The following is a 26,416-nucleotide window of genomic DNA, read 5'->3' on the forward strand; positions in this document are numbered from 1 at the left end:
GAAGCACTTAGTTCTAAATCATATTATTTGAAGTCCCATCTCTACAAACTATGATTTGCTTGCTTTCTTAAGAGTTTCAAATTTGTGTCTCTCCGTACATGTATGTCTCCCCAACTTCATGTTGTTGAGATTTAAACAGGTAAAGCCTGTGTACTTTTGAGCCACTTAGACTTTTGTTGGCTTTGAAATATATGGTCTATTTTTGTTCTGTTTTTCTTTTAAATGAAGAGATGACATGCCCCTCTTAACAAGAATGTCTTTATCAACTTTTCTTACTTTGCTCATGTTATAAAAGTGAAGTTCTTTGTCATTTATTCTTTAAATTGCATTTTGTAGAAAATACACCTTTTATACTGGGTGTTAGCTCGCTTCAGGTGCGGACCTGAAGCGAGCTTACTCTCAGTATAAAACTAAAAAGGTCGAAAAATAGTTAGTCCAAGCTAAAGTTAGTCTCCTCTAGGGGGATGGATCAGGTCAGCTTCAGAAGCGAGCTAACTTCAGTATAAAAGGTTCGCGAGTTTAGCCACGGCTAAATCCCCTGACCCGTGACCGGAAAGCGTGTACAGTGCTTCCGGGTTGCCAATATGTGTGTTTACTGCTGTACTGTTGCCACCGGCGCGCTGTGTTTACGCAGCGCATTGGTGTGTTCGCTGTTCGGTAAAACTCTCAATGCAATGAACTCTTTGAACTAGTAAACGACATGATTAAATCGTAAGAAAAAAAAAATAGACCAGCTCAGTACGTATATACACAGTGTGATATGCCTATGACTGGTTGAATTTCGTGAGTAACGTACTGTATAACAACGGAACTGAATTCGTACTCGTAAGTAAGCATGAAAACTGTCACTGAATTTTTGTGCTCGTTGGAAGGACAGCAGGCTAATGGGGGGGGGCGATAGGTCTGGTCTCGCACGTAACCTTGGGTGGTCGAGAATGGCAGTATAAAACGAAGTTAGCTCGCTTCAGAAGCGAGCTAAAAGTCATGCCCAGTATAAAAAAGGTATTCAGATTATTAAAGTGGAGAGACTATTAATGTTTTGTTGTTGTTGTTCTTACAGTCATACAATTAATGTACTTTCTAAGTTAACATTGATAAGTGCTGGAGACTGTTATCATATGAGACAGTCTGGCTGCATCAATCCCAAGCTGTGTCACCCAAACCTGTTAACCCTACATGTATAAAGCCCGGGGGGGGGGGGGGCACATTGTGCCCCGCCCCTACCAGATTTTCATTCGCCACTCCTTTTCCCTTTGTCCAATTTTAACCAAATTTGGTGACTTTTCCTAAAATCTTATTCCGAACATTTTGATATATGATTTAGTTATATTTAATATTGCTGGTTGCCATGACAACCATAAACTGACAACCATGTCAGTCAGATTTTGCGTATTTTTCTGTTCCAATTCCAATTAACAATATTATAGTGTATGAAATGGGCATTTCTTAGCTGAAATTTGCTGAAGAAGCAAAATGTGAAGTAATTGTGGCCCTGAAATGTTTTTCCTATTATTTCCTTTGTTTTTATGTGACAACGGCATAAAACAATATAATAGAGATAATTGAAAACAACAGTAATTTCCAAAGATTGCCATTCTATTTTGTGTCATTTTGATTCCTTCACCCAAGTTATAACTCTAATATCATTTGTTTATCACATTCTCAATCTGCAAACTTACAAATTCTAATATTATGGAAATATGAAATGTGATAACTATGCATGTACCTATCCAAAACAATACATCACAAGTCTCATAACGTATTTCTTTATGTTATGAATAGTGCCCCCATGTGGTGACCTTGAGAAATTTCAACCATAACAAATGAGCTTCGACTTGCACATCATTTGTGGCAAATATGAAGATGATTGAGCTACATGTATGATTAAAATACTGTACTATATTGGAATGAAGGAATTAGACAAAAAAGTCATGTTTTTAGCATACTTCCTATGTATTTCTTTATATTTTGGTAAAAATTGGTGACCTTGAGAAAAATCAAATGTGCGGTCATGTAGAATATGAGTTGCTCTACCCATGTGCCAAATGTGACAATAAAACAAAAACAATAACAAAGATATATAGGGGGCACAATGTGCCCCCCCCCCCCCCCCCCTTGGGCCTGGGAAGGGTCAAAATGTAGCTTGGGCTTTATAGGGTTAAGATATCTGTGTAACATTGTTCATTTTATTCTAGTTTGTTGGATTTCCTGAAGTACAGTATAATCTCTGATCATTAATCATTAATCCTTCTCTTTATTTCTGTGATTCGTGACGTTGTTTTTATATGTGAGGTCTTCCTAAGGCTATTGCGAGGAAGTTTATGATGATTTTTTTTTCTTATCTGTTTGTTATCTTTAGGCAAAAGAAACTGGAAGAAGCAATATCAGGTCTATCAGAGGAAGATGTAAGTGCTCTCCTGAGTAGTGAAGATTCAAAGGATCAATAGTGTACCATATGCCATATAGCAATAATGAGTGCATGTAACCTTTGTTGCACGCTATTTCTCTGTGTTGTCTTGTATTTGTCCCTGAGCAAACATGATTATACATGATACAGTTTAATGTTTCTGCACTTCAACAAATTTTGTGTTTAGCACAGTTATTCAGAGTCGTTTTAAAGTGTATCATTCTACATTATACTTCTATATTTGTGACATACCTTATTGAATCTCAAGCATATAAGAAATGAGTCAGCAGAACATGGATAATGTACTCAGCTTCTTGATCATCTCACAGGCTGGCTGCCTTTAAGCAAGGATATATTGATTGTATCATAGGATAGAAATGCTTTGGTTGTGTACGTCTGTTTCTTTGTGTTTCACCCATTGTACTGTGAGGATGACACAAGGTTGTATGTTATACAAGTAGGTATAATTCATGGAGTTAGAATACTTTCTGATGCAAAAATTATTACACCGTGATTAAATTTGCTGCATTGTTGCAAGTGTGTCCCATTTTAAAAGATCATTTACTGATGGTTGCATTCGAGTGCTCACAAGTGAACTTGAATTATACCATACCACAGGGTGGTCCCCAACTTGAAATTTGAGCATGTTGTTACAACATGCTCTGAAAGTGAGAATATTGCAGAAATTGTACAGCACACATCGCAAGCACGTAGCGCAGTGTTTTGCAGATTATTTCATGTTGTGCTGTTTACTTTTGATGTTCTGTCTCAGGTTTTGCACCTGTCTTTCACATGTTTGAGTACATTTTATTTTGGATGTTTGCATTTGCATGTTGCCAATTCTCCAGGATGTGTGCACAGCATTTTGTTGGCTTTTGAAGATATTGCACAAGAATTTGAGCATGTTGTAGGGACATGCTCAAACCCTTTGTGGACCACCCTGTACCATACTACGTGTATACCACATTTGTAGCGTTTTGAGCGCGTTGTGGAGATAGCATGTACGGTACTGTACCTCATGAGGTATTTTTGGACTTGAGTCAGAGGGTCACATTTTTTGTAGCAACCAATATATTCACCTCACACGCTTACGCTACATAAACGTGTCCCCTACAAAGATTGTCAACTCTTTTACAACATAGTGCATTTTACACACATTCTTCTCATGTCAGCAACAGGTATGGTACGCTTTTGGCTTGCTTTGTGTTCAAGTGCTTTCTGGCATGCTATGGTATTGTAGGGTTCATTTTTGGAGCTCATCAGGGAGTGGTTCACTTTTGGCATAGTATGGTATGGTTTGGTGCCCTTTGAGAGCATTTGAGTGCTCTGGTAAGGGTATGGTATGGTACGCTTTGGGAGAGCTCTCAAACGCACCTTTGTTTCATGTCCAATTATGACTCGAATTTCACTGACTACTGTTGGAAGCTTGGTAGCTTTTATTTTCAGTAACTTTATGCCTGGGGCATATTCTCCAATGATTAAAAAAAAAGAAAGAAAATGTGACACACATGTGTATAATTTTGTATCTAAACTGTAGTATGTTGGTATAGGAAGTCCTGTTAAAAGGTTGTAATCATTTGTTACCCTTCAAATTTGAACCATTTCTACTTCCTTACTGCATTGTGATCAAATTTTAATGAATGAATTTGATTGAGACTGCTCTGATTCAGAAGTATGCAAACTGATACTTCACTCAGTGTTGATTGTTGAAAGAACAATCACAAACAGTTTTCAAAAACACCTTTCTGCGAAAAGTCAAAGCAGAAGTGCTGTCAGAATACACCTGTTTTTGTTTGTGACTAGATTTTTTTTTCTTCCTGTTGAATTTTTCTTCCTGTTGGTGTTACATCAGAAACGAGAGAAGAGAACACAGCATGCCCAAAAGGAAACAGAGTTTTTGAGGTTAAAACGATCCCGCCTTGGATGTGAGGACTTTGAATCACTCAAAGTCATAGGTCGTGGAGCCTTTGGAGAGGTACGGCTTGTACAGAAGAAAGACACAGGTCACATCTATGCCATGAAGATCCTACGAAAGTGTGACATGCATGAAAAAGAGCAAGTAAGTCATGATTTTTGTCCCTTTAAATATCTGGCTAAGACTACCAAAGATTTTAAAGTTTGTGGAAAGCTGTGTTTACATTATTTACTTTGTAGACTTTGTAATGCTTGATGCAACAAAGATACTGTACATCTCTGTTGAAATGGCACTAAATGAGATTTTTTTCCACCAAGATGTAATGAGCTTTGTGAGAGGCATATTCTCAGATACCATGCGAAAACTCCAAACCTTAATAGGCAGCAGTTTGTAGAGGAGAAATGAAAGAGAGGTTGCTGGTGAAGGCTCTTGTTTTCTTCCGGACATTAAATACAGAAACCTAGCTCCTTTCTTGCCCTCCCACCTGTCAGTGAATTGTTCACAGTAATTGATGTCCTCATTAATCCACTCCTAGCCAGATGAGCTTGGATTGAGTGACTGGTCTGTTACTAGTCTTAAGTACTGTTGATAAGCATAGTCTCATTACAGCTATGGTCATCTGTAAATTGTTACTGATAGATAAACTGTTTCAGTGTGACAATAAGTGACCACTATGTCGCATGTGTTGCAATCAAAGAAAGTCTCAGCTGTTTTTGCTCTTTCGCTGTCTGCTCGACCATATGTCCTCTCGAGGCACGAGAAGTAAAATGTTGCATGTGTTTGTTCACATTGCTCAAGTGTGGAGTGAAAACTTTCAGGGCATTGTTGTCACTGTCCTTTCTAGGCATTGTTTAGCAGTAGTTTCACCAAGGAAATATACCTCCTTGATTACATGGGTGATGTTTGTTATTCTAAAAGTTTGTTCATCCAAAAAAGTAAGTAAGGTTCATTATTTCGAAGGTTCTTTAGTCCGAAAATGAAACAGGTTTGTTCTTCCAAAGGTCCATTAATCCGAAAATGAAATAAAGTCTGTTAATCCAAAAATGAGAAAGGTCTGTGCTATGTAAAAACATTCAGAATTACAAAACTTATTTTTGTTCTTGGATCGACAGACCTTTTTTTTTTTTTCATTTTCAGATAAAAGAACTTTCAGAATGACAAATCTATTTTTCCCCCTTGATTATTGTAATATCATCATTTTGGGATTGACAAGCCTTCAGAGTTACATGGTAATATGGTCGGCTGCTGGGAGGGACTGACTATATTTCTGACCATACAGTTTACAAAAGGCCAAAGAACAAGAGACAGATTTATCAATCTACACTAGGACACTCAGTAAGCTTGAGTTGCGTAGTTTTAGACAAGTAAATTTCCATTTATAAAGCTGTGCAAGCCCCAGTTTGACCTTTAAAATTGGGTGTATGTATGCATGTATGTCAGAAATTTTGCTGCGATTCTGTTGTTCTGTATATAAAGGTGCACTCAACTTTTCGTATTTCCTGACACAAAAATAAGTGCACTGTATACATGGAACTCTACAGTATCATGTTGTATTGAACCTTACAATATCATATAAACATCAGGGAGTTCCTGACATTTGTGTCTGTGACCATAGTTTCATAGTTTCCACCCTCAATTTTTTTTTCACATGCCTGGGGGAGTTTCTCATTCATTTAAGGTAAAGTAGTGCACATTGTTTTGAGAGTAGATTTTGGGGTATGGGAAGGAATTTAAGATGTGAAAGAACTACATATATGTAATGAAAATAGAACATAAGAAAGGAAGATAAAGAGAGAGATAGTGATGTTTGCCAAATTTCTTGAAAACTGACTCGTACATTCAAGGAAAGTAAAGTACTGCATTTGAATATGCAAAACAATTTAACTTGACCAATTTTCATATATCTTCTCAAGGAAAGTTTACATATCATGGAATCTATCTCTGATATTTGAAAACAGATTACCTTGAAAAGTTATACCTATGTTGATTCCATGAAATAACAAGAGACCAAAAGATGCAGGAAAGCAAATCTGCAGACAAATGAAAGAGTACCGATAAATGGAAAAGAAGAAAGAGGAAAAGTGACAAGGAACAAAATGATGATAGGTGGAGTGAGTGAGAGGGTAGGAGGACCAGATTCCATTGTAATATCTTTGCACCATGTACAACATTGCTCTGTTAAATATGTACACTTCTCACCTTCTTGTAATATGTTGCAATTTTTTGTTAAGTACTTAGTGCACCCTGATGTGATAAAAAGGCACTGTATACATGTAAAAACAACTTCTTATATCATTGTTCTATTGGTTATTGCACTGAATGTTCCATCAGGTGGCACATGTGAGAGCTGAACGTGACATCCTGGTAGAGGCAGACAACCCATGGGTGGTGAAAATGTATTATTCATTCCAAGACCCATACAATCTCTACCTCATCATGGAATTCCTTCCAGGAGGTATGTCATCATGTCTGTGAACCTTTAAAGCCAGTATTGTTGTGAATGATACAGTTTGAGCCTAAGAGACAGTCAGTTTGGTTGAGAGAATTATTTGAAGATTTCCAGCCCAACAGGAAGCAGATGTTTGAAGGCAAATATTTCACAAAGAGAAGGTTGTTTTGAATGACATCTATGTAGGTGAAGCAAAAAATATGTATTTTTCCTAAAATAATATTAACTAAAATTCACCATCACATGAAATACTAGGCTCTTGACTGAATGCCTATTCAAGCAGAAGTGCTCAGGAGGAATCAGTCATGTTTAGGGTTTATAGATCTATGAAAATCACACACACTAATCAGTGTACATCGGCAGCAGCCAAGAAAGACTCTTCATGTGCCCAATTAATACCCATCTGAAAAAAAATGTATGGAGATAGAGCCTTCTCTTTGGTCTGTGGAATTCGCTACCAATCCCACTTCTGAATTGTAACCTTGATACCTTCAAATCTGAACTGAAGACCTATTTTTTCCAGCAACTCTGTGAATGATGTGTGACACATTGTGGCAGCCAGAGGTACCTTTGAATATTCTGCAAATAAATGATGCTATGTAAATGCTGTTCATCATCCTCGTGATCATCATCATCATCATCATCTTTTGGGCCCAGAAGTAAGGCACCAAAGCAATGCCCTAATAAACCATGCAAAAGAGAAGTGCCTGATTATGATAATGTTCATCAGTGTCTATATGGTATCTTCCATTGTTTGTTTGTTGTTGTTTTTTTTACAGTATTCTGATTCAGAGAATGATTCATTCTGAGGGCTAGGGACTGCACAGTCATTTAAAATATTGTATCCCCGCGTGTACCATAGATCAGGGCTACTGAGGGCCAAGTCATGTTTAACTTTCAATCTTCATGTCGTCATGTGGTGTAAAGGCAAATTGTATTGTGTATGAAATACCTGGACAGATAAAGAAAAATACATTTTAATTATTTGTATTCCCCCTGAAGAGATGATCACATTGTTTTGTAAATAACAAACTCTCTAGAGGAACCATAGGGATATTATGTCGGGTTATATTAAATGGGTTAGTCAAATGCCGGTTAGTGATTGGCTAAACACAGTCACGTGATGAAGGCACATTGGTTATGTTCGCCCATGGGCAGAACATTTTTGTAAAGTTCTCCCATGGGAAAACATTTTCACGTAACAAATGACAAACGACACCAAACGATTGAACGATAATATTTTTCACGCAATCAACAGGATAAATTTGCCTATTCCATACAACGTGAAAAAGCAGATGACCGATTATTGTAGTGTGCATGAAAGTGTGATTTGAAGGACCCGCGCACAGTGAATTTGGCTCTATGCAAGTGATCGAGTGCGTTGTGCTGGTGATTTGACTAACCCATATAATATAACAGATGATGACTTTTGTTGTCAGGAACATGTACCAAACGTTCCACCTTCAGGGTTTGAAATGCTTTTTCGGGAGGCTACAAGTCCCTCGACTTCGTCTCGGGACTTATAACCTCCCTCAATAGCATTTCAAACCCTTCGGGTGGAACATTCCGTATGTTCCCTCCCCCGCCAGTCATCATCTATATAATGATTTATGTTCAAGCTTTGTAGGTAATGCCCCAGTCACATAGACATCCCGGACCACCCCGAACCACCCCAAATCTGATCCGGGGAGATCCGGGGGGGGAGATCCGTGTTGATGCCAGGATGCCAACACGGCAAACACGGCAACTTCTGGAGGTCAAAAACATCCGATGTCATCCAGGGACTGCCGTGTTGGCAGAGCAATCCGGGATGGTCCGTGTGACTGCCGTGTAGCTGCCTTGTTGATCCACGTAGATGCCGTGTTGGTCCGTGTAGATGCCGCGCTCTTCTGGCCTTATCCGTGTAGCTGCCGTGTTGATGCCGTGTGTACAGTCACATCAACGCTCATCGACTCTCCATCGAGGTCGAAACTATCCCGGGACTCCCCGGATCATCATGTAGATCCTTGAGGATCCATGTTCATATGTGACTGGGGCATAAACATCAGATTCCCCGAGGTCTTTGTTCATTCAGATCATTATTCTGTGCATGATGCCAGTGTCATATTTACCTGATAGTTACTTAAGGGATTCAGATGACTTAGAGAATGCCATAGTATTAAAGGAAGAAATAAAATGAATTTAACAGATTGTGACATGTCTAATATCGTATTGCATTCTAACATTTCTACCGTGTCATGTCAGGTGACATGATGACGTTACTCATGAAACGAGAGACACTCTCTGAGGAGGTAACACAGTTCTACATTGCTGAAACCATCATGGCAATCAACTCTATTCACAAACTCAACTTCATCCATCGAGATATCAAGCCAGACAATCTCCTTTTAGATACCAAGGTAAGAACTATTACAGATGAAACAACACCTTGTCATTTTGTTCACATTTTTCTTTTTCTCCATTTACAAATAGGTGCATGTCAACCCTATATAAATGCTATTGATAAGCAAGTACTGTGTTTCCAAGACCCTATTGTGTTTGTAAGGAATCTGCCTTTCTTTGTTGTTGTTGTTTTTTTTCTCTATTTCTGCCATATTTTGTGGACCCGATGTCTTACAATGACTTCACCAAATTACATAAAACTTTTCATCGTCCTATGTCGTATCAGTATCTAATGACACAAATCTTTTCATTACAATAACTTACCAATGACGTCATATCGGTGCCATTTTGTGACTTTTAGCTCACCTGAGCCGAAGGCTCAAGTGAGCTATTGCGATCGCTCTTCGTCCGGCGTCCGGCGTCCGTCATGCGTCGTCCGTCGTGCATAAACTTTTTACATTTTCATCTTCTTCTTGAGAACCCCTTGACCAATTTTCACCAAACTTGGCAGGTAGCATCCCTAGGGGTATAGGATCTCAATTTGTTCAAGTGGGCACCTTACCTCACCTGAGGTGCCCCCAGAGGGGCCCAAACCCCTCAAAATTATGGAATCTTAAAAAATCTTCTTCTCTAGAACCAGAAGTGATAGAGCTAAGTCAGTACTATGAATTAGTACATTGATGACTGTAGTTATAAGTTTGTTCATGGCAGAATCAGGGGTGTCCCCCTTGCCCCCCTTGGGACCCAGGGGAGGGGGTGGGGAGGGGTCCTAATGGGCCCAAATTGTACATTTTCATCTTATTCTTGAATTATGAATTTTCACCAAAGTTGGCAGGTAGCATCTCTAGGAGGAAAGAATCTCATTCCCATCAAATGGGCACCATGCCCCACCTGGGGGGCCCCAGGGGGCCTAAATTTGGACCGAAATTGTAAGTTTTAATCTTTTTCTTGAAAACCCTATCACAAATTTTCATCAAACTTGGCAGGTAGCATCCCTAGGGGGATATAATCTCAAATCTATCAAATGGGCATCATGCTCCACCATTTTGGGCCCCAGGGGTCCCCCCCCCCCCCCCCCCAGGAATCTTGACAGATTTTCTCTGGAGCCAGAAGTGATTGAGCTTAGTTGATACAATGAGTCAGTATATTGATGACTGTTGTTTCAACTTTGTTCATGGGAAAATCATGGGTGCCCTCCCCTCCCCCCACCCCCTTGGGACCCAAGGAAACGATAGGATGGGGGGGGGGGGTCCAAGTGCGGGCCTAAATTTTGATCTTCTTGCTGAAAACAACAATGGATTTTCACCAAACTTGGCAAGTAGCATTCCCATGGGGATAAGATTTCATAATGGGCACCATGCTTTCTTTGAGGGCCCCAGGGGTCCAAACCTCCTAAATTAATGAATATTCAGTAATATTTTCTCTAGTCTTTTTTTCCCCAAGCTGCATAATCCAACATTCTATAAAGTACAGTGTACTTGGTAGGTATTTTTACCAGTGTGATGGAATATGTAAATGGACACCATACCCCCCCCCCCCCCACTCTCAAAGTTACCCTCACCATAAGTTTCCAATGTTCTTCGGTAAGAGTCTGCAAGAATGCATGAAAGGTGAACTTGCGATACTCAGGTTAGCGCGTGACCCCTGGGTCTCTTGTTACATATTGTTACATTATCACATATCTTCATAACTAAATGTCATATCTGTAGATAGATATTTTCTAGCGAAAGTTTGGGGCCATTGGGTCACAGGTCAAGTGAAAATGCTAAAATTTCTTTTTCCCCCACATCTTGGAAATAGCTCTAGTTATCTCTGTGAAATATGCATCAGCTGCCCCACAATGATTCTTTTGAGAAATTGTGGATCATTGGATCAAAGGTCAAGGGTAAAAGGCCAGGTGAAAATCCAAAAATTTACTATTTGACATTCAAATTACACTAGTACCTCTATTCCTTGAAAATTACTCGGTGCATCATTAATTAAACTAGGTACAGTGTATTACATGTACATATACATACTGTATGTCTGCCAACCCGTTCGATTTTATCGTATTTAGTCTGGGGGTTTTTCTTTAAAAATGGTTAAAAAATCAGAACAGTACGATTTTTCAAGCCGTAAGAGAGGGGGGGAAAAAATAGCATCTGTTATAATATAATGCTAACTTCAGCTCCAGCTCACAGTGTCTTAACCTATGGAAGATGAAAGTAATTGCCAATTTGATGAGGAAATTGATGTACTGATCACTCTTCTAATGCATATTGCGAGCACTAGTACCAACTGCGTATTGACTATCATATCATCCTGTTCAAATATACGATCCTCAAATTGGTTTGCATGATCAGAAGTAATCGCTAACTTCAGTGTATGGCTTGGAAGAACAGGGATTTTAACAGGGTTAGTAATCGCTAACTTCAGTGTATGGCTTGGAAGAACAGGGATTTTCTCCCTAGCGGTGTGCACATGAGTTGCACACCGCTAGTGAGCAATCTTCCATAGGTTAATACATGGTTAGCTTGGTCTGAAGTAAGCAGCTTATTCAAGGCGCTCGTACCAACACCACCACCAAAGATCCAGTTGCAGAGTCTTTGCCAACACGTGAAACATAAAGCACATGCATGTGTTTACGTTTCGTCGATCACATTCTCTGGTGACTGTTGCTTTGAAGTTTGATGGGTATTGCATTGCTGCGTGCATATTACTAGAGGCTAAAGCTGGACAGGAGGAAAAAGATGTGAGCAAAGCAGAACTTTTATTCACAGGATTTATTTTGGCGCATAATCTTCCCATTGCAACCACAGACCATATGCAGGACCCCTCTTCGATAAGATGTTTCTAGACTCGAAAAGCGCCAGCAAGCGCAAGTACATAATAATTATGTACGTCTAGTTCATAGTTGTACTAACGTTAGAACAAAAACTAGGCCTAAATTTACTTACTGAGATCTGCAGAAGATCTAGACCTTCCAATACATGTATGATGGGGGGGGGGGGGTTGTGTACCTGGACACTTAAGAAGTTGAGATTTAGATGAATTTTTCACATTGCCATTCTCAATAAAAATATTCCAATACACAATGATGAGGTTCTGAAAATGATACTTAACAGTTCTTCCAAAGCAAAGCGAACAAAATCAATTTTTGTCGTAATTAGAGAACTTAACTGAAACCCTTGCAAATATATTTTGAACATTGTAGCCAGCCTCCGTGTATTGTCTATGGGAATGGATTAACACTGAAGTTTGTTGTTTCTGACTCAAACACGCGCGCAGGTGTCACATCGTGCGTGTGATAGAATATTGTGCGCTTCTTCTGGTTGACAAATCATGAAACAAATCGCCAAATTTTGCTTTAGAGAAGTTACCTCAAAAATTGGTATAAAATATTTATTCAAAAGCCATTGTATTTTATGCTTATTTTATGGGATTTTATTGTGTTTGTGGAAGTAAACTTTTAGTCCGGTCCCACAACTTGTCTGGTCCGACCACGTATGGTCATACTATGATGTAGGTGAGCTATCCAAGCAAACTTCACAAATTCTATAGCTGAGAAAGCAAGCAAGGTCAGGTTCATGTAATCCAGCGACTGAGATGATGGTAGCAACGATGGGGAAGATGCACAACTTTATGCTGTGCTCCAGTTATTTTGTGTTCCCGATAGTATTATTGGTAGACCTGTACATGTACATGTTGTAACGCATCCCCCTCATTTTTTCCCAGTGTATTTTGATTACTAAAATGTCAAAATAGTGTGAAAATAGACTGACAGAATGGCTTATCCCATGAGCTTGAAAATCTAAGTCTCTGTGAATCTTCTGTCTGCTGTCTACATTCTACATAACATAGTCCTACAAACACATTTCGTGTGAGATTCTCTGACAAGCACCAGCTCTGAACTTGTCCAACCCTAGTACCTACCTTTTGTGCCCTTATATATATAGAATATATTGGTAGATAATACATGCGTTTGTTTATCAAATTCATATAGCTAATCAATTGCACTATTTAGAATTGAGATTAGAGACCCATACAATTTTCTTCCATGTTTATTGTCCATTTCTGGTAATTTCAAACCTTACCCCATGGAGCTTTAAAGGGGCATTGACCCTTTAATTTAGCATGCTAAACTAGTTCAAATTACCATAAACCCTGGACCCCACCCGTAAAAAGCGAGCGCCTTTGGCGCTCGCATATTGGGGTCGCGCAATCAGAGTAAGATTTCTCATTTCAAAATGTTGGCAGGTATGGGAAAGATGTGGGCCATGGGGTCAAAGGTCAAGTGAAAATGCTGACATACTTCCTCTCTGAAACAATTTAGCCATCCAAATAAAATTTAATTCTAGAAATTTGTATATAAGCACTTGACACATTTGAAATTGTGCTATCACCTTCAAACATGTAATGTTTGTACCAATTGTGAAAATATCGTCTAACCTTGTTGAGATGTACTACAGACCTATGGGAGAATAGTGTTATATGGTGAAGGCATACCAGTCACCATAGCAACATTTCTAGATTCTTTCAATCACTAGGCCATTCCAAAAGTTTCGTTCATGGAGACATGTGGATGTGTGGTTAAGAACTCTGCTGCACACACCGGCGACCCAAGTTCTAACCAAGTTTTAACAATCCTGTTTGTTTTTTGTAGTTGAGTTAAACTCTGATTTCGTTCATGTTGAAATCATTTTGTGAAGTATACACACCCACACACACACACAGACATATCCCTGTTGTATCAGAGATTGCATTGACTCAACTGCTGTAAAATTTTGTAAGCTCATAGAGCTTGACCAACTTATATTATATAATAATGGCAAGTTCATACATATCCATCTTTAATAGATATGGAAATTTTTGTCAAAGTTTATATTTCAAAGGCCTATTCTAAGGTCAAGATGACTTTTAAAACACTAAAGTGTCATGTTTGATTTTGTTTGTATCTAAGGTTCGTGGTAATAAATGTACAGTCACCAAGCTTGTAAAATCGACTTACTCCCACACGGGCACACACGTACATGAATTCCCTTTGTTTTCATCAGAGAAACCATTTCCCGAAATATGCCTAAAAATTGTTCGCTTGTAGAACTCGACTACACAAATGTATCTCATGGAAGTGATAAACGTATATCACTTCCATATATCATTTCCTTGGTTGTGGAAATGAGAGTCAAAATTAAGGTATGTAAGGGTGTGATTACTTTTATCCTAATAACAGCATACTTTTGTAAATGTACTGTTTTCACCTGATTTGTAACTATCCTCTTTACAAAGGTGGCGATCACAGGCAACCTACAGTGTATCTGGTCATCACTCCACCCTGTATGTCACCTAACTCATCTCAGTGACGAGTTTCATGTCTCATTTGTTCTTGTTTCTTAGTTTGTTTTTTGTTAGGATGAGAAGACTTCTAGGGCATAGATGTAAGCTTGGATCTGGCTTGTCAACACATTCTCTCTGTATGTGTGTGTGTTATTTTCGTATTCAATCTTATTTCAGGGTCATATAAAACTCTCTGACTTTGGTTTATGTACGGGTCTGAAGAAATCACATCGCACAGAATTCTACAGGGATCTATCACAGGCACGGCCAAGTGACTTTTGTAAGTACGCTATTTGACTCGTCTTTTGTTATACATTGAGCATGCACAAATATTAGTCTTGAGTTACACTTGACACCTAGAGTGTATTAAGAATCCAATAGCATGAAAAACACATCTTTATGGAAATCAAAAGCACACTGAAAATGGAAATGAATGTAAAGAGCACCAACTGGTTACAGAAAAAAGACAAAAAACGCCCACAGCAAGTCACTTCACCCTTTGTGTGCTTGAGTACTGATTGGCACAGAAAGGGTTAATTAATTAGTTAGTGATTATGTCATGATGTGATATCTTACACCTGGCTGCACATATGGCCTAGCATGATAATTACAATACATGCAATCCTACTGCTATTCCTGTTATTAACAAGAGACCACATGTGTTTTCATTTTTTAATACATGAAATTGGAAGCAATAAAAGCAACACTTTTCAGTAATGCTTCTATTTTCATATTCTGTAATAGTCTTATTTATCTTTTGATAACTCAAAACAGAGAGCAAGCATACACTAGAGCTCACCTCAGTGGGCCCAATCTTGTCCAAACCGTGACATCATGCAAAACAGGCTAATGTGCTATACAAACATTGTGGTGATCTGAGGAAACTCTCTTTGCTGGATTCATGTCGCAGATTCTTGTTTCATGTTGTCAAAATGAATGAAAGAGGATGAAATTCAGGAATTCTGTGCACTCTCGTCTCTATGCAGATCAATGTCATCTAGGTTGAAAATTTCTTGCTAAAGACTTGTATCATGGGCTGTTTAGTCTTGCTCATCATATAATCATAGTGTTTCCTTGATGTTGCCTGTGGGCCATTGTGTTTGTATATTTGGCGTCTGAACATGCTTATCCTCATGTGTGTAACAGGGTTCTATGAGTTGATGTATCATTGTCTTGCTTACATTGTAACAACACTATACCCTTGGCAAGGGGACTGTCCCTGCAAACAATCCTAATGTTCCTACTATATGCTATGTTTTTTTATTTTTACAAAACCCATTACAGCTGTACAACTTGAAGTCATCATTTTTTTTCTTTCTGACCATTTCTTTTTCTCCCCTCTTCCTTACAATGAATGAAAATGGATAAAAAATGAGTTACAAAAGGAGCTTATTCAGGAGGTTTTGTAGAGAATCGTTCTACTAAGAAGGCAAGCCTTTTGTCAAAGGCTAGTCTCACAGCATCCCTGTATGTTTGCAATGTTCAAGGCTTTTCATGGCAGTTACAGTTGTAAACAAATTTTGTCAGGTTTCTGGTGAGAGGATAGGGTTATGACTTACAACAGAAACAAACATAAATGCTGGAATGCTCTTGGTATTGCCTCATTATCATTGAATTTTATAAACAATTTATGTTTGTGCCATTTTAACTAAATATTCTAGAAAAATCACTTTGTAATGTGTCAACAGTGACAAAGCATAGATAGTTTTTAAGGCCACATGGAGAATCCCTGGAAGAAAGTAGATTGAAAGAGCTGCATCATCACCTTCGGTTAGCATCTAGGCCTTTGTTATCTGAACTCCAGCTTTCTTCCATTTTGTAAACCAACAGACATTAAAGTTGATCTACCAATATACAAATCAATCATATCTATCTTTGCTTCAATCATCTGTATCTTCCTTAGCTGCAAGCAAACCTATGGACTCCAAGCGATTAGCTGAGAGCTGGAAGAGAAACAGAAGGGCATTGGTGAGCATTGTGCATTATGTATTATAACTTCTGACCTTTAGGACTGTTACTCATTCCTACAACTTTTGCTTAATGTTGAAGTTTATCACTCTAAAAGCGTCATGGGGTCTCAGCAGATACAAAAATTACCACAAATCTCAACATTTCATGAATGTTCATGTGGTAAATCTACATACAAACATATAAATCAATTCAAATTGAACTTAATGTAACTGCCCAGCATTGATTTTGTAAAGTCTGTCCAGAGAGATACTCTGTGTCATTTTCAATTTAGTGGCTATGCAGTGGGTATAAGTTGATTGATGGACCACCCAAAGTAAACATCTGCTAAACATGCTTAAACCCAAATATTTTGAAACCTACAGAATTGGGTATGGGTACATGTGACAATATAGTTTTTATGTTTTGATTACTGGGATGTAAGTTGCACGTATTTGATTGCCATTTTTTTTTCTAGTAAGCACATTTTGTTGTAGTGTAATCTCACCATGTACATACTGGTAATATCCTTTATCATAAAAGTGCAACGAATGAAAGAACAGCTTTGTTATTTATTATGTGTATGTGCATGGGAGGAGGGTCCATAAACTACATGTACCTGGCTGTTAATGGTAGTTCAAGATGTTGGAAGCGTTGTAACAGGAATCATATTCAATTTTTTTTCCCAGGAAAAACAGCATTAATCAAATAGGCTGTAACACTTGCAGTATGCAAGTGCTGTCATTGAACTTGTGCATAGTAATCCTATAGTGGTCCCATCTCATCCCAGGGGCAGCAACAGGTTTTTAGCAGGACTGAGCTTTACAATTTTAAGGGAACAAATGAGAAGTATCACACCTTTTATAGCCATCTTCCTGTGTACATCTTAATCCAGACCATAAAGTAAACAGTTATTCATGAGAATTGATTTAGAATTAGTAGATGTTTTTTTGTTTTGTTTTGTTTTTGTTTTTGTTTTTTGTGGTGGTGGTGTTTTTTTTTTTTCTTTCTTTCTTTCTTTTTCTTTTTTTCAATTCTCCAAAGGAAAGACTGTTTATGGCAGTCTTGATAAGACCTAGACCTTCTGGTTCTCCATAGTAATACCATTGTATACAATGTGATGTTGATACAAAGGGAGTTTCTGTCAAGTCAAGAAATATTCATGCCAAATGTACAGTACATTTGATATGCAATATCAACATGTATGTAGCTCAACATATAGCTCAACATATATGTAGCTCAATCTTGGCCCTCGCACCCACAACCGTTATGGTGACCGCGCTTTCTCCGTTTGTGCCCCCCTTCTTTGGAACACCCTCCCTACTCATATTCAGTCCTCCACCTCCGTTGACATCTTCAAAAAGAAACTTAAAACCCATTTATTTTTAGAACAGAACTGATGATTATGTATGTATGCATTTGTAGTAGATTATTTGTATTCTGAGCTGATTTATATGTTTGTTTGTTTGTTTGTGTTTGTTTTGATGATTGTAAAGCGCTTCAAAACATATTGTATTAAGCGCTAAATAAATATTCCGTGTTATTATTATTGTTATGTAATGGATGGAGCTTGATGGCAAGGATGATAGGTGAGACATTATTATTACCTCCGCCAAGAAAGGAGGTTATGTTTTCATCAGTGTTGGTTTGTTTGTTTGTCTGTTTGCAAAATAACTCAAAAAGTTGCAAATGGATTTGAATGAAAATTGCAGGAAAAGATAATGATGACACAAGGAAGAGATTATTAAATTTTGGAAGTGATCCCAGAATTTTTATGGATTTTTGAAAGATTTTTTTTTTTATCCTTTTGCAGATAGGGTCAATGAACTTGGGAGTTCAGGTTGAGCATATTTGAGATTTACATACGCGCTCTAAAGCGCATGCTCTGCTCGGGCAAGGCGCTGCATAGCTGGAACCTGATGACGTAAACAAAAGGTGTGTATATTGGGAAATGGGGCGACTTTAAGCATGCATGCATATTGGGTGGATATGAGCTGCTGCTTGGCGGAGGTCTGTGCTCTACGAATGCTTTTGTATTCTAGTTACATGCTTAAATTTGAATGATGTATCTTAATCCCCTCTCTCATATCAGGCATATTCTACTGTTGGTACCCCTGACTACATTGCTCCTGAGGTGTTCCTGCAAACAGGCTACACACATGTGTGTGACTGGTGGTCACTGGGAGTTGTCATGTATGAGATGCTGATGGGTTACCCACCCTTCTGCTCAGAGACACCTCAGGAAACTTACCGTAAAGTGATGCACTGGAGGGAGACACTACAGTTTCCAGCAGAGACACCAATCTCCAATGAGGCCCGCAATCTTATCCAGAGGTACAACAATGGAGGGGTGGGATCAGCAGCAAGAATGGAGAAATGTGTTGTATTTATGATAAAGGGAATGAGGAAGGAGCTTGCTATCAGGTGTAAGGGAGAAGTACTAACATAAAATGCAGAGCAGGTAAAACAAATAGATGGCATGAAAGGCTTGGAAGCCAATGACAACAAACAAAAACAAAATAAATACAAAAAAAAGGGGTAGTACACTTGAAGAAAAGAGGGACTACTTAACATTAATGGGGAACTGACTAGAGAGAAAAAAGTATGGTAAGAGTAGAGAAAAGAAAGAGGATTATAAAAAAAGTGAGGTGACTAAATAGATACAGGAGATGCAAACATGGGTAATTCCGTGAAGTTGGGGCACAAAGTGTGACATTTTAGCATAACTCAATACTAATTATGCTATGCATATATTGTGTATAGGCTTTACATTTGTATTGAGACCATACATTTTCCTGGAAATTTGTGCCATTCAGACTCAATTTTGATGAAGTTATTAAAACGATATGTAACGGTGTCCTGTAGCATCGTGACGTGTCCATGTAGCATCGTGATAGTTAAAATCTGGTCCTAAAAGACAAATTAATGCAATTAGCTTGACCAAAATTTGATATAATATGCATAATTACTAGATTCGTCAGATAGCTAAATATCTTAACTCTCCTTTCCACAGTTTTACTTTTACAAGAAAATTACACAATGTGTCACTATGCTACGTGGTGTCCACCAAATGTCACAAAAAATGACACCGCATAGCATCGTGATACATTTTGTAATTTTCTTTTAAAATTAAAACTGTGTACAGGAAATTTGAGATATTTAGCTATCTCATTCATATCTTGTAACTATGCATATTGCATTAAATTTTGGTCAAGCTAATTGCCATAATTTGTCTCTTAGGACCAAATTTTAAAATATCACGATGCTACATGGACACGTCACGATGCTACAGGACACTGTTACATGTTGTTTAATAACTTCATCAAAATTGAGTCTGAATGGCACAAAATTTCCAGGAAAATGTGTAGCCTCAATGCAAATGTAAAGCCTACAAACAATAAATGTATAGCATAATTAATATTGAGTTATACTGAAATGTATTTTTTAGATATCACGATGCTACATGGACACTGCCCAAACTTCATGGAATTACCCACATAAATATTGGGTTTATATACATTACTTATATTTAAACACCAGTGTTTAAAGGGGATGGCTTGTAACTGATCAGTAGGAATCAGTGGGAATGCTGGGGATGATTGTTCCAATCCTTGTGGGATCATTTAAGAGTACATTATATGTCCATTGTGTGAAAATTATTTGCTTCAGATTGGTCTCATATTCAAGTAATGTGCAGTTCAATGTTTTCAGGTTAGCATGACTGTACAGTGTCGGGGCGATCATTAACGGCCTCACACTGTACAGTCATGCTATCCTGGAAACATTAAACTGCACATTACTTGAATATGAGACCAATCTGAAGCAAATGATTTTCACACTACAATAGATACATAATGTACTCTTAAATGAATCCCACAAGGATTGAAACAATCATCCCCCAGCATTCCCACTGATTCCCACTGATCAGTTACTAGCCATCCCCTTTAATAAAGACTCAAGATGGTCCTTCTTTGAGCTATGTTGAATACAAAACCATCATGCATACAAGTGGTTTGATATATCTGCAGTAAAATTGAAGTTCGTTCGTTTACAGAAAGAAATTGGAGATTGCTATAGACCAGTGCTTCTCAACTAATGAGCTGCTAAGCTCTCTCAGGTGGGCCGTGATTTTGGCCAAAAATGAAACATTTGTATTTGTGCTGACTGGGCCTCAGAAATAATTGCTGTAGCCAAAGTAGGCCTCTGATTGCCAAAATGTTAAGAAGCGTGGCTTTAGATGCCATATGTTGATACCATCACAGGTAAGTACAGATTTCTGATATACACTCGACATGTACACATGACATTGTGATGAGATTTGATGAGATTAAAAAAAAAAAGAAATGGTAAAAGGACAAAGTGATTCACAGACTAGAAACCGTAAAAGAAGATAGAATTAGAAAAAGAAAGAATAAGAACAAAGTGAGTGCAAATCTCAAATAAAGGCAGATGTAGAGAAAAAGGGACAGAAAGGGAAAAGGAAATAAATGATGCATCACGCATTACCCTGGGGTACCGTAGTACCCCTGGTTACCGCGTTGTGTAGCGCCACCTCACGTCCACTCGAGGACAGCCGCAGAGAAATGCATGCACAGTGTGCGTGTACATAGTCACTCCCATGCCACTGCATGTTATACGATGCATGCATGGCACGCTGTGCTATCACTAGCGTGTGCTTCAGTGCTCTGCAGTGTAGTGGCTAGCGCTGCTAGCTCCAGCACCAAAATAATTTCCACTTTTTGGCAACCCAGGGTACAACCTTTTTTTAAAAAAACAAAATAAAGATGTCACAAAACTTCAACGGTTGCAAAATTCTGCTGCCCGATTGTTAACTTTTACTAATAAGTTTGATTCCATGTCACCAGTTCTCCGTTCCTTACATTGGTTACCTGTAGAAAAGATTATTTTCAAGATTCTGTTATTAGTACATCATTCAGTTCATTCTTTTTCCCCAATATACATAAGTAATTCTGTTCAAAAATACAATCCGACACGAAGGCTACGTTCATCATCAGATGCATTCTTACTCCAAACACCCAGAGTAAAACATGGGTATGGTGATCGTGCTTTTTCCGTTATGGGACCAAAATTGTGGAATCAGTTACCTCTTCAGTTAAGGGAACTGTCATCTACAGAGTCATTCAAATCCAAACGTAAAACTTATCTGTTCCTTTCATACTGAGGACTGTAATTGCTGTATGTCATTAATATTGGATTAATATTGTATTTTTAATTGATATATGTTGTATTCTTTATTTGGTATATATTTGCTTTTGTTTACCATTTTTTTCTTTGTTGAAATGTTTGAATATGTATATGCATGTAAATATATGATATTTTTTCATTTTTGAAGCGCCATGAGCACTGAAAAGTGGACCTGTGCGCTATACAAGTAGCCACTATTATTATTATTATTATTATTATTATAATTCAACAAAATTGCTGATTTTCATTTGGTACCCCGGGATACCATTGATGTCGTCAAATGCAAAATCAGTGTTCAGAAAGGGAGAATGAAGAAAATTACAACATACACTATTAAAGAAGTATGATCATAGAAAGACATATTAAGTGTCAAATTGGATTTACTCTTGGAAGAGGTGGGTAGCTTACTCATTTCTAATGTCACAGTCCTAAAATGTAGGCTCCTGTTAACGGAACAAATAGCAAACATGCTGATAACTAGAAATGCTGCATGTGGCGACTGGTATGCCTCTGCCATATTGCCAATGTTAGACCAAATTAGAACATGATTGGCAAATAATCATTATCTGATGTTTATACTCCAATTTTCATGAAAATATTTAGAGCCATTTTCAAAATACGAAAAATGGGTGAAATTTTGCATTTTCATGTGACCTTTGACTCCATGGCCTAAAACTTTCCCAGCAATACCGCGTAGTAATACAAAATTGTATATACCAAGTTTAACTACACTCCTAAGTGTGTACATGCAGTATTTTCTAGGGTATGGAGACAGTAGTGTGATTTCAGTATCAAAAATTGAAATTTTAACCCAACTTTTGACCCTTGTACTTTGAACTCATGACCCAAAACATCTAAAGAAGATCAATGTCAGGCAATACATGTATACCCTGGTATATACTGAATTTCATGAAGATACCATTAGCCATTTCCAGGATATGGATTTAAAAAAAAAAAAAAATAGAATACATTCTGGCATTGCAGATGTATAGGGGGCAGGTGCAGTACTCTCCGCTTAATCGGGTAGTATCTGGCAGAGTATTTCTTACCCGATTATTAAAAGCGGAGTACCCAATGAACAGGAAAGCCTGTTAATATCTATTCACAGTGCAGATACCACAAAACACGCACTAATCACACACCTCTCTACGACAGACACACAAGCACAGTATGCCCCTTATCAGCACACAGTGGTTCAAGTGTGTCCCTGTGTGTGTGTGTGTGTATGAATATGTTAGTAATGTGTGTGATGCTGGTGCAAGGGTTTGTACACGGCATGCATAAATGCGTTGTGACAGTGATACGGCGAATCCGTCATACACTGCACTAACATGTTAAAATGTCAAACTAAGCTCTCTATCGACTTTCAGCACCTCACAGTTTCTTGATAATCTATATTTACACAAATTTTAAAGGTTTTCTGCTTGAAACTATATAGATCAGATTAATCTGGAAAATTCCTACCCATTTCTCCGGAATGCCTACCCAATAATCGGGTAAATATAACACGCACTGGGAAGTGTTTTTCAGCTTGTGTGAGTCAACTAAGCAGAGTACCCGATTAAGCGGTACCCAATTAAGCGGAGAGTACTGTAGTGAGATTTTAGCATTTGACCTTGAGTGCATCCGCCCAAAAGTCAATAGACACTGTTATGGCACATTTTGGTAGCTGCACATTTTGGTAAATTTACCAAAATGTGCAGGACATTGATGGCACATTTTGGTAACTTTCTGCTCCTCCACAATCATCACAAAAACAAATTGTAAGTGCAGTTGGTTTTTGTCCCCACAGAATGAGTTCGGTAGCCTAAAGGCCGTGTTACACCTTTCCGGGCAAGCTACGCGGGCTTGTTGCAAGTAAGGTTTTCCAGCACGCATTAAAATTATCTCGCCAGTAGTTGCCCAGAGCTGCACACGCAAGTCCGATTTACCTGCAGCCAAGTTTTGAGCAGCACCTCGCTGGCAACTCCCACGCAGGTGCTTCACAGTCCCCGTATGCAGCCGGCGCGGCCAAGATAATGACATTCTGTCATTTCTGTTAGACTTCTGCCATTCCTTCAGATGAATTTCTGAGTTGTCGGCCCCCACGCACCTGCACGCAGGTCACACAGAATACCCGCAAGAAGAACATAAGTAGCATTCATCCAGCAAGTAAGACACATGCACAACTCGCCCAAATCCTTGTCTGCCCTCAGAAATTGACCAGTATGCTGGAAAATCCTCACACGCTACAAGCCCGCGTAGCTTGCCCGGAAAGGTGTGACAAGGCCTAAACATGGTTACAGGTAAAAAGGATTTGCGTGTGCACCTCCGGGCAACAACGGGTGAGATACATGCTGAGTACTGTTATGTGCAAGGCATATGCCAAGTTTCATTTGGATACCTCAACCAGATTTTAAGCTCCCACATTAACAATGCGTTAATGAGTTCAGACAGACGGACAACCCAAATCAATCATGTTTCATTGGATTTGCATGATTGACTTCTGCAAACCCTCACTGGCTAATGATAATAGTGTGTAGTATCTGAACTCTACTATTTTGAATCATTTTTCATACTGGACACAGGTTTTGCTGTGAGGCTGACAAGCGAATTGGACGGAATGGGGTGGAGGAAATCAAGTCACATCCTTTCTTTCATGGTGTGGACTGGGAGCACATTCGTGAGAGGCCAGCTGCAATTCCCACCCGAGTAAAGAGCTTTGAGGACACTTCCAACTTTGATGAGTTCCCAGAAATAGAACTCAAACCGAGTGAGTGGACATTCAAAATTTCTTCCCTCTTTTCCATAGTCCTTGTCTTCATTATTGTATTTACTGTAAAACAAGAAGTTTTTTGGGCATGAAACTTTCGTGAATTTCACAAGGAGTCAAGATTCGCAAAAGTAGGATGCACTCAGAAGTGTTTGTCTACACCGTGCATTGAATGCCAGTGGTAAGTTACAGAAGTTTCATGCCACGAAAACGACTGTTGCCTCCAGTTTGTGAAAGTTTCATGCCATGAATGTTTCTGGTTTTACAGTATTTTGTTCTCACTTTTCTTTGTTGCTTGATTGTGCTGCTTTGATGAAAGGCCATTTGAGATGCTATTACCTCTTGTCACAAGAAAAAACAGAAAGGGGATAACAATGAGATATCACAGTGTTGCCTGATATACTGTGTATATGATAATGTAACCATCCAATTGTGAATTAATCAAATTCTTGGTTTGAGGCCATGGTCATGATTTCAGAATACTGGTAAAAAGCAAAATCAAATGCTGTTTCAGTAATGTTTCAAGAACCAGTGTATGTATTGAATAAAAAGTAGCTAAGAGAAAGCATACTTGTAGGTAGTCCACTTACATTTGCACATTTCTAATTGTTCATTTCTTTTCACTTTGGACTCCTTCTCTTTAGACTTGTAGTTAGTTTAGTAATGAGCTCAAGGGATGTATTGTGATCATCTTTGTCCCTAATTCATTATTTACCTTGCCTTGTCTGTGCGATAATTTTGTCTTAATCTCCTTCAAACCCTTGGTCCAATTGAAACCAACTGTGGAAGGAGTTGATTATAGGGTATGGGATACTTAGTTGATCAAATGGTACACAGCACCTCCATAGGGTCCCAGGACATGGCCCATTTGTTATACTTCTTGTCACCATTTTTTGATAGAGAAGATGCATATGTACTGGTATAGTTTGTCATGAATGTAGGTATTTTCTTTGAAATAAAGTCATGGCAAAATTGTAGTGGCAGTTTGAACTTCTTTACATTTAATTAGGGGGATGAGATTTTCATTAAGAAAAAAAAAAAAACTTGGATAGTATTGATGACCAGTTCATTGCTGACTTTGTATTGTCATCTGTGTTCATTTTTGTCTCTTCCTACTTTGTTTGGTTGAATGCAGTCACACCACCTCAAGCAACTGGGGAACACATGAAAGACTGGGTATTTATCAACTACACCTTCAAGAGATTTGAAGGGTTAACACAGCGTGGCCTAGGACAGCGCCAGTCCACACAAGGCCTCATTAGGTGAAGCTCGCTGAGGATTGGGATTGCCACAGCAAGAGATGCAGGTCACACATAGTCCTAAACAAGCATGTGTTCTTATGTTCATCTTCTTTCTCCTATTTTCCATTGCAATTTAAGCACCATATGTAGCCACAGAGTTCTCATACTTGGTGCTCTCTTTGAGGAGTCTGTGCTACTCTTTAAGGGAACTTCAGCTATCAGTGAGTCAATGATGTATTCTTGTGATGCTTAGCAATTAGGCACATGTACCTAAGGCCAACATCTAATCCTGTCACATTGTTTATGTTATTCATTTCTGAATGGCTGATGTGGCACAACATAGCAGGTTGTATGGAAGGGACAGGTAAGTGCTGTAGTTTGTGCTTGTTTAAATCTTAAATCATTCTTTGTAGAGAATACCAATGATTAATTCTATGACAAACTCCACATACTACTGCACCTGGTGAAATATTTACCTCAATTCTGTATGTGATATACAATGTGTGTTGTTGAGCTTCAAGAGCTGTGCTTTCATTAGGTACAGTATGTGTATCTTTATGAACCACTCAATCTCTTAGCTACATAGGAGGTGATCTTCCAATTTAAAACTGCTGTGGTAGACCGATGATAACCCCTGCAACTTCTTTAAAAATATAAAGTTTAGGCTGATATGTGTAGCTGTGTTTTTGATGGAAGTTTGTTTTAAGAGTTGCTTTCCCTTTGCTTTTGTAAATATGTATGTATATCTAGCTACATTGTGCAGTGCCTTGCATATAAATATATATATATATATATATCTCATCTT

At 38.4% G+C, this 26,416-nt stretch overlaps 1 protein-coding gene across 1 annotated transcript in view; it reads left to right on the forward strand.

Annotated features, from left to right (window-relative positions):
- LOC140235643 (serine/threonine-protein kinase tricornered-like) overlaps positions 1-26,177 on the forward strand; it is a 34,103-nt gene extending 7,926 nt beyond the window's left edge. Inside the window, exons 2-10 of the mRNA XM_072315652.1 lie at positions 2,360-2,405; positions 4,260-4,466; positions 6,654-6,777; positions 9,016-9,170; positions 14,644-14,746; positions 16,370-16,434; positions 18,506-18,747; positions 24,186-24,370; positions 25,506-26,177. Coding sequence (XP_072171753.1) covers positions 2,360-2,405; positions 4,260-4,466; positions 6,654-6,777; positions 9,016-9,170; positions 14,644-14,746; positions 16,370-16,434; positions 18,506-18,747; positions 24,186-24,370; positions 25,506-25,636 — 1,258 coding nt within the window. The 3' untranslated portion in view covers positions 25,637-26,177. The remainder of the gene's footprint in view (positions 1-2,359; positions 2,406-4,259; positions 4,467-6,653; positions 6,778-9,015; positions 9,171-14,643; positions 14,747-16,369; positions 16,435-18,505; positions 18,748-24,185; positions 24,371-25,505) is intronic.
- The last annotated feature ends 239 nt before the right edge of the window (positions 26,178-26,416 follow it).

Source organism: Diadema setosum, chromosome 12, assembly GCF_964275005.1.
Source record: "Diadema setosum chromosome 12, eeDiaSeto1, whole genome shotgun sequence".
Lineage (NCBI taxonomy): Eukaryota > Metazoa > Echinodermata > Echinoidea > Diadematoida > Diadematidae > Diadema > Diadema setosum.